This window comes from Podarcis vaucheri (genome assembly GCF_965113315.1).
Source record: "Podarcis vaucheri genome assembly, chromosome: Z".
Lineage (NCBI taxonomy): Eukaryota > Metazoa > Chordata > Lepidosauria > Squamata > Lacertidae > Podarcis > Podarcis vaucheri.
The window spans coordinates 37766481-37787112 of NC_138758.1; the positions used below are offsets into that span (position 1 = coordinate 37766481).

The window sequence follows — 20632 nt, forward strand, 5'->3', positions numbered from 1 at the left end:
AACACACAGGGAGCTCCTTCGCCGTCTAACACACTCTCTCTCTCTCTCTCTCTCTCTCTCTCTCTCACACACACACACACACACACACACACACACACACACAGCCTTACATCATCATTATCGTCATCATTATTTAAAAAGAGCATCTCCTCACGGACATAGAAATGTCTCAGGAGGGAAGGACGCCGCATAAGTAACACTCTCTTTTCACCCCGCATATGGCGGCAATGAGGGCAGGAAACCCGAAGTTTTAATAGTTGTCAGGCCAGCGTTCTCCCCGTTGGGAGCTGCGTGCGCTGCGTGTCCTGCCTCCTGGGGATAACGTGGAGCGGGCACGTGCACTCTTCTGTGTTATGAGAACACGTGTACTGTATGTGGATGCCGGTTGTGCAGGTTATCATTTGAAAACTCAATGAAAGGATTCCAAATGTCAATAAAGTCATCTGCTGCTCTTGTGCTGCTCAGTGCTTGTACTCGCTTGTCCATTTTTTTCAGTAAGGCAATTGTCCATACACTTGTTTCCAGCGAAAAACATGTAAATGTTCCAGTCTCTTCCAATTCTGTGTCACCGATAGGCGTGCTGCCACAATAAGTGATCAGTTATCTGTAGTAAAGGTTAAGCTGTTTTCCCCTGAAAGTGGTTAACAGTCCTAAACTTGGTGTGCACTGTACTTCTCCTGTGGTGTGTCTTATTTATATGAACACCTTTTGCCAAAAAGGCTGTGCGTATTCTCGTTGTCCACCCCATGTGGAAAATTGTACCAGTTGTATTACAACCTTGCCAATCCCAAGGTGAGAGTGATTTATTAATGCAGGTGCATTTCAGTGGGGTCAGATGCCATATATGTAATAGCTTAAATGTATTCTCTCATATATGAGTTGAGAGTGATTCACCTTTCTTTTCTTTTCTTTTTTTGCCTTGCCTATCCATCTCTTCAATTTTAATGCCTAAATCAGATTCCCACAACTGTTTTACAGGATCATATTGCCCAATGCTGATTTGTTGAATATTTTGTAGGGTATAGATAAAAAAAGGTTTATCTGTCCTATTGGGTTCAGAATTAATTTTCAAATGGTGTCAAGTACTGTATCTGGTGGCATGTGTTGAGAGCTTAAGTCTGACCATTGTATTCTGTAACCCTTAATTTTGTGGCTACTTGGGGTAGTTTTTGTTAACTGTACCCTGAGCAGGGAGCAATTTCACATGGCAACCTGTTGTTCTTTAGTTGCTGTCTGCACCTGACCTACCCACTGAAAGTCTCATTCCTCCTCCTTTCTCTTGCTTCTTTCCCACATTGGCAGAGAGCTGAGGAATACGGCTATGGGCAGTCTTTGAGGGAGCGGCTGTGCAGACTGCTGGATGCGCAGCTCCAGAATAAAGTCATTGACAGGCTTCCAGACCTGCGCTTGACCACTCAGTACAGGATGCACCCTGATATCTGCCTCTTCCCTTCTAACTACATCTACAACCGTGCCTTGAAAACTGACATGTGCGTAGTCACCTTTTTGTTATTGATTATCTCACCTCAAGTCAACAGACATTGCAGAAGAAGAAGTGGACGAATGAATGTGGATGAATGAACCTGAATGTGGACAAAGGTTCCACTTTATCCTGGATTTTTCAGAACCCCCAAGTCCAGTGGTGGGTCGGCTATGCTCTCCAGATGTTGCTGGAGTCCAGCAGCCCCAGCCAGAAGGGCCAGTGGTCAGGGATGGGGGGACTTGTAGTCTGGCAACACCTGGACATCATATCTGGTGTGTGTGTGTGTTTTAGAGGGGGGGGGATACACTTGCTCAGACACTATAGGTGAGTACTCAGGTGAGTGAAAATTCTGCACATGATCATAGGCATCCATCCTGACTCCTTCTGGCAACCTGATTTGATACGTAAACAATAATAATCTTTCTTTCTAACCATTTCTGAAATGTTACTGTTGAATTATGTCTCTTTGATGCTTGTCTGGATTTGTTTAGTGGAAAGTACCTATATTTATGCCAAGCTGCTGCTGCCGAGCTCTTTTTTTAAAAAGTGAGATTCTTAGATCAGAGCTGGGAAACCTGCTGTGTCCCTCTCGATGCTGCTGGACTCCCAACAGCCCCAGTCAGGATGGCCTGTTGGGGGGATACTGTCCAGCACCACCTGGAGGGCCACGGTTTCCCCATCCCTGTGGTGTACAAAAGTGCAATAGGTAGCCAGCTCTGTCCATAATCTCCCTGCTGGATGAAGGCAAGGATCCAGTTTATTTATTCATTGCATTTATATCCCACCTTTTCCTCCAAGGAGCTCAAGGTGCCATACATGGTTCTCCCTCTCATTTAATTCCCACAACCGCCCTGTGAGGTAGGCTGGACTGAGAGGCAATGACTGGCCCACGGCCGCCCACTTTCAGGGCTGAGCAGGGATCTGAAGCCTGGTCTCCCAGCTCCTAGTCCAACACTCCAGCCACTACACCTCACTGCCTCCAGATGCTTCTAGGAAACCCATAAGCTGGGCACCTTGTCTTCAGAGGTGGACTGCCTCTGCATGTGGAGATTGCGTACTCCTTGCAGCCGCAGACAAGCCTCTCCTCCACTCACCATCTCCCCTGCTCTCTGGAACACCTGACCAGTGACCTTCACTCCTTCATCTCTACCACCCTCAGTGGCCGGAAGGCCTCCTGTTCCTTTGAACAACTCCCCTGATACTTCCTTGCTGACCCTTTGGGTCTGGAATGCCCTGCCAAAGAACACTTGCAGTGCGCCATAACCCTCCCTATCTTCCTTCAAAAGTGGTGTCGCTGGTGAGGCCTTTCATGTGAGGCCCTCCCTGCTGCTGAAGAACACTTGGGCAGCCATCCCTTGCTGGACTTGCATGCACTTACTTATTTCATAAAATAAAAACTCTCTCTCTGTTGTTTCCCTGTTGTTAAAATGTACATTGTAGGCCCCCTGGGGCAGGGAACTCTCTTCTTGGATGATGATAGTGAAGTGTATGCAGATTGATAGCTCAGTACAAAAATACCCCACCACCAATCATTTCTTTATGCAACAGCAGTGTGTTAAATACAGGATATATTCCCATTTTAAAGAAGGGCCAAGTGAGGTGCAACAGCCCACTCAGTGACTCTGGTAACCTCTCCAGTCTACATCTCCTGTTGTTTTGTGATGTGTCAACTGGGGTGCCTCTGCTGGCCATTCTAGGGCTCGGGTGCAATCCTTGGGGTGGTCAAGTGTGTGGGCCATTGTCCACAAGTCACAGTTGTCTGTTAGAGCCCCTCTTGGTCTCTGGCCGCATTCTTGCAGCCCCCTGCGATGCCCCTAAGGGGATCCAGGAGAGGAGAGGTTTGTGGTCCCACAATAGTCTTTGCAGGGGGTGAGGGCAGGCCTGGGCCATGTGAGCTTCGTCACTGCAGCTCTCTTACTGCAATGAACTTCCCATTCCTGACGCAGGCAAAATGGCTTCTCTGAGGGAGCTTCCGCTGTGTCTCACTGGGGGAGAGGAGAAATGGAGCCCCAAACCCCTGTCCTCCCTGGCAAGCAAGGGGTTTGGGGCTCTCAGATGTGACCCGGCAGAATTGTTGGCCCCACGGACGGCTGATGGGGTGAAGTCAGGCAAACAGGGCTGCACTTCTTTGGGTTTTCCTTTACAGGTTTGGGTTTTTCCTGTTTTTTTGAGAAGGAGAAAAAGGTCACAGCTGCGCTAATGGTGCCTTTCTGTTTTGCAAGTCACCTTTGGAATGAATAAAATATTCAGGCACAGTTTTGAAATATTAACGAGAGAGTTTTCACATGAATCACAACAAATAATATTAATCCGCCAATGGTTTGTGCTGCAGGGATGTGTGTGTGCGGCTAAGGTCTAAAGCTGGTTCCCAACACCAGCCCACTTCCTTTCCACCTGGGGGGGTGGAAGGGCACTCTGTGCTTGGAAGCCACATGGTGGTGGGGGGTGTAGCTGAAATTGCAAAAGCAGATCATGGACTGACTTCTAAGATTTATGCCCCAAGCTTCTCACTTTGCTCTCAAATGATGTCCAATAAAGGAGGCACCCAAGGAACAATTAAATTAAATGATAATTAAAGCTATCAATAAACAACCATTTTGAGTGTTTTAAATTATAATCTTAAAAGGTATTTCATAAAGCACCTATGGGGGAGGCAGAGAGAAGCTAAAATATTGCAAAGCAAGAGAAAAAACCATGTATAAATGAGTATCACTAATAAATATTCACCACTAACGAAATTGATCAAAATCAGGGCCTCCAATAAAAAATGTAAAGCAGAAACATGGCAGCAGGGGGTTGTCTCTACTCAGAGGAGGCCCACTGAAATTATACATAGACATGGAAACCTTGGTAGGAATGCCTGAAACCTTTTAGTAGTGCACTTACAAATGCAGGGATTTAGTGAACCCCACTGTGGTCAGCTAGGAGGACGGGGGGGGGGGGCACTGTCCATCCTGAGCCAGCTTCACCTGTGGCTTGTTTTGCCCTCTCCAGGTTCCTGAAGAGTCTGCAGCGTCTGAATGTCACCCTCACCCGGGCCAAGTATAGCCTCTTCATCCTGGGACACGTGAAGACGCTTATGGTACATGGAAGGGCATAAAGCCTCTCTCTGGAGGGCCAGTGGGGGTGCCCTGGCAGTGTGTGGGGCTTGGCCCAAGACCCCCCCATTGCCTCCCAAAGCCATAAATCAGGCCTACTTCATAGGGTTGTTTGGAGGAGCAGGGTGCCAACAGGCCCAGTACGCTGTGTCTATATGTGGTGCTCTCCGCCTGCCCTTGAAAAGGGGGCACAGATTTGCTGCTCTGGCTGTGGCAGGTGAGAATTGCAGTTCAAAACTTCGGGAGGGATCTAGGCTGGCCAGAGGTGTTGTAGACAATTCAATCTGTTGAATCTGCGGGGTTGGGGAAAATGTTGGGCCACATGTATTCATTCATTTATTGAATTTAAGTCCAGCCCTCCAGAGCCCAGGGCAGTAAACATATAAGACACAAAACAATGGTTTAAAGAGCCTTCTAAGAAGAGCTACAGTTCTAAACCTCTTTGGAAAAGGCATTCTCTCATCCCGTATCCCGTGTCCTTCAGCCACCGAAGGCACCTGTGTAAACAAACAGGTTTTCAAACTCCTCCTGAAAGGCAACAATGAGGGAAACAGGCGCAGCTCCCCAGGGAGGGGGCCACCACAAAGAGGGAGCTACCACTGAGAAGGTCCTGTTGGGGGGGTCAGTGCCATCTCAATTTTGTCCCTGCTTGTGGACGCTCAGAGGAACCTGAAACTCGGGTTTCATAGATGGTAAAACTTACGTTACTTTAGCTCTTTCACCAGTTGATCTTAGACTGGCAGTATGGTATTCCAGAGCTAATGGACTGGACTACAACTCCCATCACTCCTGACCATTGAACGCTGTGGTTTTCCATGCAAGGCCAAGCATGGCATTTCTGGGAGGTGTTTGTGAGATGCTGTAAGGGCCGGGGATCCTGCAGCCCTGCAGATGTGCGATGCCCAGCAGCCTGGCCAATGATGAGGGGCGGTGAGAGATGGAGTTCAGCAACTTCTGGGGGCCACAAAAGTTCCCCACTCCTTCCTCTGTGCTAGAATGCCAGCTGTATGCAGGGCAGCAGAGAAAGGGATGCCGCCCTCTGTCATGCTGGTTGCCTCTGTCCCATCAGACTCCTGTCCTGCCAGTTGTCTCCCAGGGAGGCGCCCAGTCGGGGGATAAAGCAGCTGGCATGGGGGACTCCCCTCTTTCCATCCTGGCACTTTCCTGCATGAGGTCACAGTTACTCCCATATGGGTGCAAAGTCTTCATGTGGTCCTTTTCCCCAGCCTTGTACCATAACAACTTTGCCACTAGAGGGCCTCCAATCCAGGTTTGTCCATTGGAAGGCCTGGCAATGATGGTTTGCTCCTGTAAAGTTCAGAGTTGTGAACGGATTCCTGTTAAACACTCATTTCCCTGCTGCTGCTGCTGCTTGTTTTGTAACTGCAGTGAGGAGGGAAGGATCCTTATAGCCCGAGTACAGGCATAATGGAGGGATCCTCTGTTGCGTGTTCACAAATCACTGTTTACCAGTGGGTGCAATCCAGAGGAAGTTTGTCCTCCTTTCTCCTGACACCCATTATTAGTGGTCTCTGGTGTTTTAGATTAGGGATGCGGGTGGCGCTGTGGGTTAAACCACAGAGCCTAGGACTTGCAGAATCAGAAGGTCGGCGGTTCGAATCCCTGCAACGGGGTGAGCTCCCATTGCTCTGTCCCAGCTCCTGCCAACCTAGCAATTTGAAAGCACGTCAAAGTGCAAGTAGATAAATAGGTACCACTCCGGCGGGAAGGTAAACAGCGTTTCCGTGCGCTGCTCTGGTTCACCAGAAGTGGCTTAGTCATGCTGACCACATGACCCAGAAGCTGTACGCCGGCTCCCTCGGCCGATAAAGCGAGATGAGCGCCGCAACCCCGGAGTCGGTCATGACTGGACCTAATGGTCAGGGGTCCCTTTACCTTTAGTGTTTTAGATTAATTCAGCCAGCCTTAGAGGAAGGGTGAAGAACACTTTTCAGGCTAAGGCCCCCATTTCCCCCAGCTGAAAGCTGTTTGAGAGGTGCACTCCAAAAGCAAGGGAAGTCCAAGACCCACCCAGTCATTGACTCCCACTTTCCTGCAGCACAGCAGAGAATAAATAAATCGCCACCAACCCTTGCTAGTCTCCTGTCCTAATAATTCATTGGTGGTTGTTGTTTTTGTTTAATCCCTTTGTAGTAAAATTAAAATAGGAATGCCTTGATTCAGGATGCTCAGAAAAGAGGTTCCTTTATCAAGCCCTCAAATGCCATGTCAACAGTATTCCTTGCTTTGCATGTAGTGCTAAGAAGATCCTGAAGTCTCTGCCAGGACAGCAGAGGCTGGAGAAAGCCATGTGAGGGCCGGTGAGTGTGGCGGCTGAGTCACATCAAGCTCCTGGGCAACATTCTGGTAATAAATAAACATTCTGGTAATGGAAGACATCACAGTAATAAAAGCACGGTAACAATTTTTTTTTGGGGGGGGGGAATAGAACCCCCAAGCCACAAAATAAAAGTTGTTTTCACAGTATGTTTTGCTCTTTCTGAATGTTTTTCTTATAACAGTGTGTTTGCTGGCAGGGTGGTGTTGACCTCTGAGATGATTCTTAATAGACAGCAGTTTGCTTCAGCGGCTGTTTCCCTCATACACTCTTGTGTCCACCTTGTGTAGCAACCTCTGTGGCCTTATGGCTGATGGGTGTGCAGTCACTGGCTCCTGCACAGCATTCTTGCATTTGAGACCACTTCCAAGTAATCTCGCCCCTTTCCTCTTTAACAATGTACGCAATTCAGAGTGGGCTCTCAATCCTGGGCTCAGATTTTTATTCATCTGTAGGGTAGTTGAATATGATTATAGCTACTTAACTTCCACCAGCCAACACTCACTTTTAAAAGGGTTGGACGATTTAGAGCTACAGTTCTTGAAATTTGCTCGCAGACCATAATCTTGATTATTTATTTTTAAAGGGTCCCCATTTTCTCCTTTGCCTGTGCGCTTTGAGTTGCTCTCAACTTTCCACCATCTCATTAAAATGTATTTTGGTCCAAGGTAAGCTGCCTAAACTTTATTTACACACACACACACACATATATACATATATATGTATATATATGTATATATAAAGGTAAAGGTACCCCTGCCCGAACGGGCCAGTCTTGACAGACTGTGGGGTTTGTGCGCCCATCTCACATTTATTGGCCGGGGGCCAGCGCTGTCCGGGGACACTTCCGGGTCACGTGGCCAGCGTGACATCGCTGCTCTGGCGAGCCAGAGCCGCACACGGAACGCCGTTTACCTTCCCGCTGGTAAGCGGTACCTATTTATCTACTTGCACCCGGAGGTGCTTTCGAACTGCTAGGTGGGCAGGCGCTGGGACCGAACAGCGGGAGCGCACCCCGCCGCGGGGATTCGAGCCGCCGACCTTTCGATCGGCAAGCCCTAGGCGTTGAGGCTTTAGCCCACAGCGCCACCCGCGTCCCTATATATGTATATATATATATATGTATATATATGTATATATATGTATGGGTTTCTCTTAGCTCTGAATACTCAATTCTTAACTTGCAGCTGAATATGGGGACTGATTCTATTGAAAAAGATCATCTGGTTGTATCCATGTAAGTTATACTTGAATAAACCTATTGAAAATAATGGATCTAATAATGGTCATTGTTTTCAATGGGTCTACTCTGAGTAGGGCTAGGATTGGAGACATCTCATTATGTCTGTGACGTGGTGAAGGCTTCTCCTGTGGTATTTTGATCTGTGATGACCTATTCACACACATGACTTCTGGATGATATGGAAGTCCAAGAGATGGGTGTTTGTGTGTAAACCAGCCCTCAGCTATCTTGTTCCACGGCAGCTGAATGGCTTTCACAAGGACTCCTCTTGGAATAAGTTGTCTGGGGAGTTTGACTTAAAACTCATCTCAAGCTAGGAAGGGGATGGGGGAGAGGAAAAATGAATCCTGGAATTTTATACAAAATGAGTTGGGCAGCTTTCTCCCAGAGTCTGAGGAATTGCTTGGTGTGTGAATGTGTCCCCCCATTCCTGCAACTATTGCAAAGATATTTTGAGAATGGTCCTTGCAGATCTTGAAGCAGATGTTCTGCAGAACCTTCCTTCTCCCATACCCCTTTGTAACTGCTAATGCAAACATTGGTGTGCGAGAAAGAAAGTGTGTGATACGAAACTTCAGTTTGCTAAGTTCAGGTGTACCTTCCAGCTGCCCATGGCATGAATTCTCCTTTCCTGTGAGCTGTGGCTCTTGTGCTCTGAAGGCCTTGGGCAAGGAGTCCCCAAAGTGCATTTTCATCCTAATGTTTAAAACGTGATATGACAAAGCCTCAGCAGCTGCTTGGAAAAGCACCTTTTTCTTTCTTGCCTTTTAAGGCTGCTTTCAGGGGGTTGTGGCCTCAAACCACAGTTTCTAGCCCTGTCTGAGGTGAACCAGAGGTTATTGTGCATAGGTCTAGCATAGCATTGACCCACTTTGCACATAAGGCTAAGCTTAACCATGGACTCCTGGAGAGGAGATTGCAGCCACTTTGCTTGTCATGTGCTGCTGCTGCTGCAAGCTAAGTCATGGTCCGTCCCCACCCCCCCAGACAAGCCATGAGGTCTAACAGAGCTTTGTCCTTGAGGTTCACAGGCATAGTCTGCCTCCCCAAAAAAAACCACTTCCAAAAATTTTAAGGGGTCAAGTCTCCTGACATGATCTGAGATGCAATGCTGAATCAGTTGGAAAGGGAGAATAAAATCCAGAATGGTCTGTTAACTGATGTTCTTGATCCCATACATATAGAAAGTAGCCAATATGGTGCCGGACTACAATGCCCTTGGGTGTAGCCTACACTACAGCACTGGAGGCCACTCTAAGCAAGAACACTCCTCCCAGTGTTTTGTTGCTCATCTTCCCCTCCCTTACTATAGGAACACAAGTAGGACCAGATTTGCTTTTGATGCCGTGCGTATTAGCAGTCCTTGGGCTACCAGCGTAAAAATAATTAGGGGGAAATTGCAGAAATGCATTCTGCTATATGAGTCTTGAAAAGAAACCTGTGTGTTCATTCCCAACAGCCCGCCAGCAGTTGTGCGTAAGTCTTTGGTGTCATGAAAATGCAACGAGACTTTTATCTGCTTCTGCTTCTTTCCTTTTTTTGGTAAGGCTCTTATCAGTAAATTAACAGAGTGTGTGGGAAGGTGGGAAAAAACTGAGACCGTGCAGCAGTTATTAGGTTGCTTTACTGTAGTAGGATTATTACACCATAACACTTATGGTAAGATGTGTCTCTAGAGGCTGTGGTGGTTCATTTTTTTCTTTTTCTTCTTCTTCTTCTCTCTCTCTTTAGAACATTTATAATCCAAACAAAAATAATTCTCTACCAAAATAAAAAGTATTTGAGAACCGTAAACTATACGGTGAAGCCTGGATAACACACATTACACTTTTTGTTGCGATACAGAGGCCTTGTTCAGTTCTGGTCTTGAGTGCGAGAAAAGGGGGAGGGGGGAATCGAAGACTCACAACCAACGGAATAAAAACTGAAAAAAGTACAAAAACTTAATAAATTCAGCAACTTGATTTGTAGGCAACAATATAATTCTAGGCCTGTGCTGGAGCAGGCTGATGATGCAAGGTGGGTATAATCTTGCAGGTTCCCTGCCCCGCAGCCTGGACTTTCTATAGCTGCCAGTCTCTGTTAGGAGGGCTGCTTCCAAAACAATAAGAGTAAGGAGGAAAGGAAAAGGGACAGAGGAGAAATAGCCAAGCAACTAAGCGCCAGAGGTTTGTGGCATGGTTTCATTTTCGTTTGGCAGATTCCTCCTGTGCAAAGTGGAACAGGGGTCGCAAGGTCACCCTTGAACAGAAAGAGGAAGCGAGGCAAGTCTTTTGCCAGCGCCACTGCCACCACCCCAAAGTCGTGGCACCTTGTTTCTTCCCAATGGTAAGAGTCAGTTCTGCCTCTGAAATGTTGCAGCTGCCTCCAGCCGGGGTCCTCAGCTACTTGGGCAGAAGGGGGAGAGTACAGTCCCTTGAATGCCTTCTGCTTCTCTCCCCACTTCCCTGTTGGATGGAGGAAAGAGAGGCTGGTGGTGGGGAGAGAGAGAGAGAGAGACAACCCCCTGCTCCCTTAACTTGTGAGCACCTTCCCTCCTTCCCTTCCCCTCTTGTCCTTCCATGAGGCATTCCCCGTCCCCTGGTTTCCTGGGCTTCAAAGGTCCAAAAAGTGTTGCAGCTGCAGGCCCAGCACGCTGATGAGGAAGGCCGAGAGGTTGAGGTACGTGCTTGAGGCAGAGTCACATTCCTTGTTTTCTCCCTCACATTTGGATTGCTCACAGAGGACACCCCTGAAGTTGGGTGGGCAGAGACAGCGCTGGTTGTCATAACAAGTGCCCCCATTCTGGCAAATCAACAGCTCCTCGTCGCACACATTAGCTGTGGAAAGAGAGGCAGGGAGAGCGGCTGAACTCTGTTCGTGTGGGGGAACCCCCTTGGCTCATCCCCACTTTCTTGAAACCCTACACAAACCACAACTCTGGACGAAGTTGGTTATCTTGGTCAGGGATGGTTAACTTGTTATGCGACTCTTATTGCCTGCTAGCCCCTGATGGCTGCCCATCCTTCCTGGGACTGGGGCAGGAGTCTCACTGTCATGATCATCATCACCACTGTTAATACATTCATATTCCCCCTCTCCTCCAAGGCTCTTAAGGTGCTGTACATAGTTCTTCTCCTGCTGTATTCTATCCTCATCACAACACTGGGAGATAGGTTAGGCAGAGAGACAGTGACTAGCTCAGGGTCATTCTAAGCTTGACAGTTGAGCCCTGGTCTCCAAAGTCCTAGTCTGACACTCTTACCACCACAACCATCATTCCTGGTCTAGTGCCTTTTCCAGTCTGATTTGGAGGCAAGAGAATGATGGCGCCAGGGCAGAACTCTGGGGCAAAAGGCCAGGGCCTCACCTAGCAGAAGGAACAGGAAGGTCCCCAGCATTTTAAAGTGAAATGCAGCACCCTCTGGAAGGCTCTCCCTGTTCCCCGACTATACTGCTGGGGCTCGTGAGTTTTCTTCTGCCTGTTCCACGTGTAAAGCACGCGCTCTATCTCTGAGCTATGCTTCACCCTCATAGCTGTAATTGGACTCCAACTTTCATCACCCTCAGCACTGGTTGTGCTAGCAGGGGCAGATAGGAGTTGGAAGTCTAGCAACATTAGGAGGGCTACAGGTTTGCCACCCTTGCTGTAGCTCCTGTCCGTCTTGCCTGTTCTGCTGCCTTGTGTGTCTGTCTCACATCCTTCCTACATCTGCTACCCAGAATTGTTAATTGGAGCTGCTAGGAATTGATGCTGGGAACTTCTGCACATCCACTTGGCATGTGGAAGACCCCAGGTTCAGTATCCAGCATCTCCAGGTAGGACTAGAAGAGAAACTCTGCCTGGAACCCCAGAGAGCTGCAGCCAGGCAATGTAGAGGATACTGGGCTATTTGGAATAGTGGCCTGACACAGTATAAGGCAGCTTCTTATCATTCTACTCCTCAAGGGCCAGAGCTCAGTGCACCTATGTTGCATGCGGATGGGTCAAGTTACAATCCCTGACACGTCCAGGGGATGGGGTGGAAACCTGGAGACTTACTGTCAGTCCGTGTAGACCAGAGGTTTTCAACCTGTGTGCCTCGGCACTCTTGAGTGACTTGATGTTTGGTCAGGGGTGCCGCAGGAGGGCCCTCCTCCTCTCTCTCTCTCTCTCTCTCCCTTTCACATCAGCCGTCCTTCCTGCATATCTGCAATCTCTCTCTCTCTCAATCTATTTCTCTGTCTCTCTCCCCAGCCCGGCCTGACTCTTGCTCCTGCTCCAGCCAGGAGGAATCCAGTTATGGAGCAGCCTATGCAATGTGGGAAGTTTGCCTTATTTACTGCTCTGGTGCTTGTCTTCTACTTACAAGTAAATACCAACAGTACATGCAGGCACCTAGATGGCTAAAGTCGTGTGTGTGTGTGTGTGTGTGTGTGTGTGTGTGTTTTGGAGGTGGACGAGAGAAGGGTGCCATTTGTGGAAAGGGTTCTTTATTCCTTGCTCTGGAGAAATTGTAGTTTTCATCCCTACTACTTGCAAGGAAGTCCCAACAGTGTGTGTGTGTGTGTTAGCACAATGATATCCGTCTGTTTTACAGGGAGCTCAAGGTAGTGTACGTGGTTCTTTCCCCCCACTTCCCCCTTCTGCAAAGTAAGCCAGGCTGAAAACCAGTGACTGGCCCCCAAGGTCACACCCAGTGAGATTCATACCTAGTGTGGAGGATTTGAAACCCTGAAGTTGCCCCAGCTCCTCTGGTAGGTTTGATCATTATTCCTTTCCTTCAGTTTTTGTAGCTCTTCAAAATGGGGCAACCAGAGCTCTTTGCTTGATTGCAAAGCCACATATTTAGACAGAGATGGAGGCATCTGTAACACATTTAATTTACTGCAGAGCCTTTACTTGGGTAATATTAGCAGCAACCCAAAAGCCACAAAGTTTGGTCCTCTCCAGGGTCGTCTCAGGACAGAAATAAAAGTCTCCCCAATTTATTTGCGGCCATTACTTGCATGCTGCCCAACAAAAGATCTTGCAATAAATGGAAAAAAAGGGGTGGGATTAAAAATAAGATTTAAAACCGTGAAATCAAAGCAGCTGTCAACAATGATGGCATTCTCCTATGACTGCCAGTTATTATGGCCAACTGATGTCTGTTTTGGCCTAATGTTGCCTGCTATTTTATTCTTCCTGCTTCCAGATTTTCTTACACCTAGGTCCCATGCTTAAATTTGCAATGCAGCAATACGGAAAGAAGAGAAACCAGAATGGACTTCCAGGGCAGCTAGCAGGCGAGCAAGCCAACTCTTCCACCGGGGGGATGGGGGACGGGACTGTGAGGGATTTTAAAATGGCAGTGACCGCACCACATCCTTGTTCCCTCCAGGAGTTACCGGGGGGGTGTAGGGTGCCCACAGCACGAAAAGAGGCTCTCCCCATTGTAAGCGATGCTGGAGGATGCTGTCTGAGATGGGTACAAGGGGCCATTCAGGTACTCCATTGATGATTCCTCAGGAATAGCTGCGCCAGGCTGTTCATGAAGTGGCTCTTTTCTCTTCTATCCTAATTAATTTGGACTGTAAAACTACAAAGATGAGCTGAAGGCACCAGCCCATTGAAAATGGTGAACAACAAGCTGCAAAATAAATCTGTGTGCTGGGTCTAAAGAACTTTAAGTAAAGTAACATCTTGTTGCCGTGAGTAACAGGGGTGGCAAATGATGCAGGGAGATTTTCTCTACGAACATTTGGTAATACCTTCTTTACCCTAATTTCCTCACAATTATACTGAAAGGAGCTTAATTATTAAAATGGAATGTGTGCTGATTTAAGATGAATTACAGTAACACTGGGTTGCTGAAGAAAGGAGTGGTTAGAAGGACATAAACTAATAATTATATAAAGAACTGTTTCTACCATGATTATTTTCAATTAATAATTGTAGTGAAGGGACTCCGTTTGTTACAATATAAATACTTGAGTTTGGTGCAATGAGTCCCCAGGGATCCTTTGCTGTGTTCCAAAGATTTGGGGATTGGGATCATGGGAAAAGAGCACTGTGGAATATAAACAGACATATATTCTTAGAAAATATATGTAATACTACCGTCTTGTGGCGAAATAAGGTCATGCATGACAAGAGAAGATCAGTGTGGAAAGCAACAAATATTTTTTGAGGGTATACTACCATCTGGTGGTAAAACAGGGATATGATAGATTCAAGGTCGAAAATGGCGAAGGCCGGTGGCAGAAAAGCGTCACTGCCAGTTGAAGGCGATTCCAGTGAAATTTTGATGGGAGTTCATTTACCTCTAGAACAAAATACTTTAGCATTGACTGAGTTATCGAAGAACATTAAAGATTGTTCCAGTGACATTAGAGACTTGGCTAAAAGGACATCGCTGGAAGGGTCAGTTAAAAAAACTTTCTGAGGAGAGCCAAGATACAAAAAAATGCAGAGGAGAAGTTCAAGGTCAAGTGACAGCTCTCCAGGCTGAGAAAGAAACCTTAGAGGACAAGATTGCAGTCTTGGAGACGTATCAAGAAGAATCTCTTTTTTTACGATTTAGAGGTTTCCTGGAGCTTTGGGAAGAAGATTTTAAGGAAAGGAAAGGAATTTGCGTCTTTTTTTTACAACTACCACCAGAGATGATGGAGAATTTGATAGACAGAGATTATAGAATTAAATAATCATATGTGAGAGCTAAGAAACTCCCACGGGACTGTTTGGTGCAATTTACTTCAAGAGCGCTGAGATATAAAATTCTACAAACTCGTTTTCAAAACCATCTAAAAATAGATGTTCAGAGGATTGGAATTCTCAAGGAAATCCCATCAAGGATCCTAAACAAAAGAAAGGAACGCAGATTTTTGGTTGAGGCATTGAAGAAACAGAAGGTACCGTTTAGATAGGAATACCCAGAGGGACTGAGTTTTACTTACAAAGCTAAGAGATAAAGATGTGCAGATTTGCAAAAACCGCAAGATTCCTCGAAGAGACAGTTGGAAACAGTAGCAGAACAACTGGAGAAGTTGGAGGAAGAACAGCAAGATACAAAGGAACCACACAATTCTGTGAGAAAAGGACTTTAAAATTTCAAAATAATGGCTTATAAATTAGTATCATGGAATGTAAATGGACTCAATAGTAACATTTAAAGACCTCATGTATTGTTAAAACAAAAACTGAATATAATTTGTCTGCAAGAGAACATATCAAAAGGACTCCTAGAAAATTTTTTAATAAATAAAAAATAGGTCAAGAATCTATTACATTGAGATGAAAGATAATAATAATAATAATAATAATAATAATAATAATAATAATAATAATAATAATTTATACCCCATTCATCTGGCTGGGTTTCCCCAGCAACCCTGGGCGGCTTCCAACAGAATATTAAACAGAATAAAACTCCAAGCATTAAAAACTTCCCTAAGCAGGGCTTCCTTGTAACCACAGAAAGGAGGGGAGGAAGCTGAAGGAAATGTAGATTGTTTTTGTATACATCTGTATTTTCTTTTGTTAAAATGTATGTAAAATGAGAAAATTATATATGTGTCTCTCTGTGTGTGAATTTATTGCATCGGAAAAAGCAAAAAAAGATAGGCGTGGTGTTATATGTGAATCCAAAATTGGAACCGAAACAAGTTTTTAAAGATGAAGAAGGGAGAATAATAGGTGTGGAAATTACAACAGTGGGACGTAAAATCCTGTTGGTGGAACTTTATGCACCAAATGAGAAAAAAGAATTTTGTAAAAAGTTGGACTATCTACTCTTTGAAAAATACGATGGAAATGTCATATGGTTTCAGGGGATATGGACAGAGAAACTACACCCAATGTGGTTTCAGAGGGTAAGTTACCAAAGGTGTTTTTTGAGGTGGCACAAAATATGGATCTGCAATATGTATGGAGATTTAAATTCCCATTGGTTAAAGATTTCATAGATCATTCAGCCAGCAAATAGAGCCTCTAAAAAATCAAAACCCATAGTATCTGGTTTTAAGAAAACTGAAATACAACCAAGACCATAATTTGATATTTGATATTATCAAAGGCCAACGAAATGCTGCTTTTAGAAGGGTGCTGAATGACAGCTTCTTAAGAAAGACTGAGATAAAGCAAAAGGGATTTACATGTATGACTGACTTCTTTGAGTTAAGTTTTGGGAAAAGTACAGATTTAAATACAATATAGGATGCTGGGAATGTGGTTGTCAGAGGCTTCTTTATATAACAAAGCACTTATCAAAAAGGTGCAAGATCAAAATATGCAAGACATTTTCTTTTAGGAATTCTAGGTGCGGCGATTCCGAAGGACCAGAAGAAATTGTTCATTTATGCGACCACAGCTGCCCGAATTTTGTTAGCCCAGAGATGGAAAGAAGATACAGTTCCGACGAAGGAAGAGTGGCAGATAACATCAATGAACTACGCTGAATTGGTAAAACTTACAAGTGCGCTGCTCTGGTTCGTCAGAAGCAGCTTAGTCATGCTGGCCACATGACCCGGAAGCTGTACGCCGGCTCCCTTGGCCAAAAAAGCGAGATGAGCGCCACAGCCCCAGAGTCGGCCACGACTGGACCTAATGGTCAGGGGTCCCTTTACCTTTACCTTTACAAGAAGAATCAGGAGCCAGGAAGAATAAAATTTTAACAAGAATGGGGAAGTTTATAATGTATTTGAAAAACTATTGTAAACAATTACATTCATTAGTAGGTAAAAATTTGAATTATGGATGGACCAAGGACTTACAATAATTGAAGTTACTGAGGAGATGCAGAATGAAAATTATAACGTAAGGATCCACCAAAAGGTGGGAGGGAAGTCAAAGGGAATATGATGCTTGTATTTTGCTTTTTTGTGTTCTTGTTTGTAAAATTGAAAATGCAATAAATAAATAAATAAATAAAAGATGTAAGGCATATTACAAGAAATAGCAAATTGTGAAAAGTGTTTAGTTGATAAACCTAGTGATAATAAACTGGTACAAATGATAAGACTCTTATAAACCCAGCTATTAGTGTTACTAAACCAAGAGATGAAACAAAAGCTGAAATGTTTGAAGCAGATGCATTTTGAATTTGCTAACAAGCCAGGAAGGCTGCTGGCCTGGCAATTGAAAAAAGAGAGGAAATTGAATCTGATATACTGTCTATAGATGGAGGAATAACGTATAATGAAAAACTAATAAAGATGGTTTTAAAATATCATTCAATGTTATATCAAGGTGGTAAAGAGGACCTAGATGCAATGGGCAGATATTTGAAAGAAAGGAAGTTGCCAACCTTGACAAAAGAACAAAGGGATGCATTGAATCTCCCTATTTCTGCAATGGAAATGAACCAAGCAATAAATGATCCAAAGACTAATAGAGTGCCACAGCCAGACATCCTAACTGCTTGTTATTATAAAGGTTTTGAGGCTGTTTAGCCCAACCTTTACAAATGGTTATGAACAATATTATGTTTCAAGGGAAAATGCCTGACTCCTGAAAACACTCTAATATTACGTTGATAGCAAAGCGAGATCAAGATCCAACCCAGGTGAAGAACTATAGACCTATTTCCTTTCTCAAATGTGATTATAAATTGTTTGCAATAATATTAGCTAGAAGACTTAAATTAGTCTTAAAGGACTGGATTCATGAAAATCAAGCTGGATTTCTCTCGACAAGACAAATAAAAGACAATGTTAGAATTGTACTAAATGCTATAGAATATTTTGAAAAGAGAAAAGATAAGCAATTAGCAATGATTTTCTAGATGCAGAGAAGGTGTTTGATAAAGTTTTGCAGAGTTTTATGGGGAAAATATTGGATATTATGGGCTGGGGGGAGAAAACTGTGAGAGGAATAAAAGCAGCAATATATACAGAACAATTTTCAAGTATAATAGTAAATGGAGTGCTAACAGAAAAGTGCACTATAACAAAGGGCACTAGACAAAGCTGCCCACTATCACTTCGAAAATATTGTGTTTGAAGGAAGAGAAGAACTGATCTCAAAAATGTATAAACTATTATTAGAATGGGAGACGAAAGATGAAATGGTGAAATTGGTAATGATAAAATGGGCTAAAGATTTAGGACATAATATAGAAATGAATGGGGAAAGTTGTGGAAAGTAGACATGAAATTCACCGCTTGCTATGCTTTAAAAGAGAATTATATCAAAATGATAGATGGCATTTAACACCTGATAAATTATCTAAAATGTATAAGAAGAATAACTGCTGGAAGTATAAACAAGCCGACAGTCCTTTTTTTCATATGTGGGGGACGTAAAAAAGCTAGGGTATTTAGGGAAATATATGATGAGATAAAAAAGATTGTTTAAAGTGAGGATACCACAAACACCTGAATCTTTTCTGCTAGGGATTATAGGGACAGAAATTCAAAAAAGGATGGTTAAGTTGTTTATGTACAGCAGGTAGGATACTGTATGCCAGGCATGTCCAAAATCTGTTTCAGGGGTCTAATCTGGCCAGTTTATCTCCTGGGGTAAAATCCTAAAAACACCTCAACAACTTCAATCTTAAAAAAAGGGTAACAACTTTGGTCGGCCCTCACGGCCCTTCACTTCATCAAATCTGGCCCTCTTTGAAAAAAGTTTGGACACCACTGCCTATGCTCAGAAGTGGAAAGAGAAAGACGTTCCCACTAAAGAAGAATGAATAAGTAAAGTAATGGACTTTACTTGAATCAGAACAGCTAAAATAATTTAATGATGACTGGGTATTTTTTGGCTTTTTTAAGAATGGAAGTCCTTTTCAGATTATTTGAGGAACTATTAAAATGTGAAGAACCTGCAACCATGTTTCGAACTATGAGCAATGGAAATATATCAAGATTATTGTGTTATGATTATGATAAAAAAGAGTAAAGATAGGGTGCAGCAAAGTGGGGGGGGAATGAAAAAAAGGGGGAAGAGGGGTTGGGAGATAGAAAATAGAAAATATTTTTTTAAAATAATATGTATCAGAATTTTATGTGTAATATTTGAAAAACTTACTGAAAGTGGTGGAGTGTCTCCTGTGTTTCTCTCTCCTTCCACCCCCAACATCTCCCCCTCTTCCACTCCACCTCCCAGCAACCCTTCTTTTGTTTAACAGTCACCCAGCTTTGTAGGGCAAGGAGAATGTTGCAGGATAGGACCATGTCTGCATGTGTGTCTTGCACTGTGTGTTTCTCACTTCCCTTCCCTGCAATAACAAAAGTTTTCTGCTTCTGATCTGTATTTTGTTTTGCCCTCTGCACCCCCATGCAAACACTAATTTTGTGAAAGGCTTGGTCCCCCTATAGAGCAGTGGCATTGCTTGTGTTCCTGTCAGCACGTGCACTTTCACTTACCTGTATGCCAAAAACTGCACCGGTACAGGGTGGGGTGGGTGCGGAACGGGGTAAATCCCCACTTACACACATCCTGTAATGGAACCCCAGGCGAGCCACAGAAAGAATGTGGTTACTCAAGGGCACCTACTCAAAAAGGTTGAAAACCACTGGTGTAGACAATACTGAGCTAATGAACGAATGGTCTGACTCAGTAGAAGGCAGCTCCATATGTTCATCAGGAGACCTATAGCTCATCAGTAGAACCAATGACCTGCATGCAGAGTGCCCCAGGTGCAATCTCCAGCATTTCTAGGGAGCGTTGAGAAAGGCACCTACATGAGAACCTGGGGACTTGCTGCCAGTCCGTGTAGACCAGGTACAGGAAACCTTTGGCACTCCAGATGTTGCTGAATTGCAACTCCCACCATCATCATCTGTGGACATTGGCCATGGTTGCTGGGGCTGATGGGAGTTGTAATTCATCCACATCTGGAGGACTGAAAGCTCCTCACACCTAGTGTGGACAATAATGAGATAGAGGGGGCATTGGCTTAACTTGCTGTAAGGCAGCTTCCTTTGTTCCCAGCCATCTCCTGCTGTCATTGAGCTCTGTGCCCCCTTTTGCTGCTTGCCCAAGTGGGAGAGCTTTCCCCTGTGCTACAGGTGAACAGTGATGCTTACGAAAGCAGCCTTGTCTCCAGTAGTAGCCAGGCAGACAGTCATCACACTTTGGCCCGGTGACACCTTCTTTGCAGTCACAGTAGCCGGTCTCGTTGCAGCGGTTGGCCACTGAGCCTATACGGTTGCAGTTGCAATCTGTCAAAGCCAAAACAGTGCAGAAGGAACAAAACAGGACAAAAAGAAAAGCTGTGTCAGCGTAGATCGGGGTTGTTCAGGGACCACATGAAATTCCTGCTTAATGTCTGGTTCCTTTTCCAAATACCATATTTTATTTTTCGCTCAATAAGATGCACCTGACCATAAGACACACCTAGTTTTTAGAGGAGGAAAGGGGGAAAGCCCTGTTTTTTTGGGGATCAGCTCACAGTTGTGCAGCTTCTTTTGCAAAGGGGAAAAGCCCCCTTTTTTGAGGATCAGCTCAAAGTTGTTGAGCTTACTTTGCAAAGGGGGAAAAAATCCTGTTTTTATGGGGTTCAGCTCACAGTTCTTCAGCTTCTTTA

At 44.8% G+C, this 20632-nt stretch overlaps 2 protein-coding genes and 1 long non-coding RNA gene across 13 annotated transcripts in view; 2 read left to right on the forward strand and 1 right to left on the reverse strand.

Moving 5' to 3' along the window:
- The first annotated feature begins 174 nt into the window (after positions 1-174).
- LOC309523768 (putative helicase senataxin) lies at positions 175-20121 on the forward strand. Of its 3 annotated transcripts, XM_082207896.1 has the most exons (6): positions 175-393; positions 1303-1490; positions 4478-4565; positions 7506-7587; positions 9622-9704; positions 16412-20121. In XM_082207896.1, the coding sequence occupies exons 1-6, from the start codon at positions 373-375 to the stop codon at positions 16418-16420; spliced, it is 471 nt and encodes a 156-aa protein (XP_082064022.1). In that variant the 5' UTR covers positions 175-372; the 3' UTR covers positions 16421-20121. The 3 variants fall into 3 exon arrangements, 2 of the variants coding, with proteins under 2 accessions (XP_082064022.1, XP_082064023.1); XM_082207897.1 differs by lacking the exons at positions 7506-7587; positions 9622-9704; positions 16412-20121 and adding an exon at positions 6736-6942 and having other exon boundaries at positions 175-535; XR_014215583.1 differs by lacking the exons at positions 175-393; positions 1303-1490; positions 4478-4565; ... (1 more) ...; positions 9622-9704; positions 16412-20121 and adding exons at positions 5816-5851; positions 6736-6942.
- The window catches only part of NTNG2 (netrin G2), a 123804-nt gene continuing 112939 nt past the window's right edge, over positions 9768-20632 (reverse strand). For all 9 annotated transcript variants that reach the window (XM_082207830.1, XM_082207832.1, XM_082207834.1 and 6 more), the window contains 2 exons: positions 20133-20267; positions 9768-10981 (listed from right to left, as the gene is read on the reverse strand). In XM_082207830.1, the coding sequence (XP_082063956.1) occupies positions 10758-10981; positions 20133-20267 (359 nt within the window). In that variant the 3' untranslated portion in view covers positions 9768-10757. The remainder of the gene's footprint in view (positions 10982-20132; positions 20268-20632) is intronic.
- Positions 10990-14676, forward strand: LOC309523789. Its single transcript, XR_014215626.1, has 2 exons — positions 10990-12878; positions 13319-14676. It is a non-coding gene; the product is annotated as an uncharacterized lncRNA (long non-coding RNA).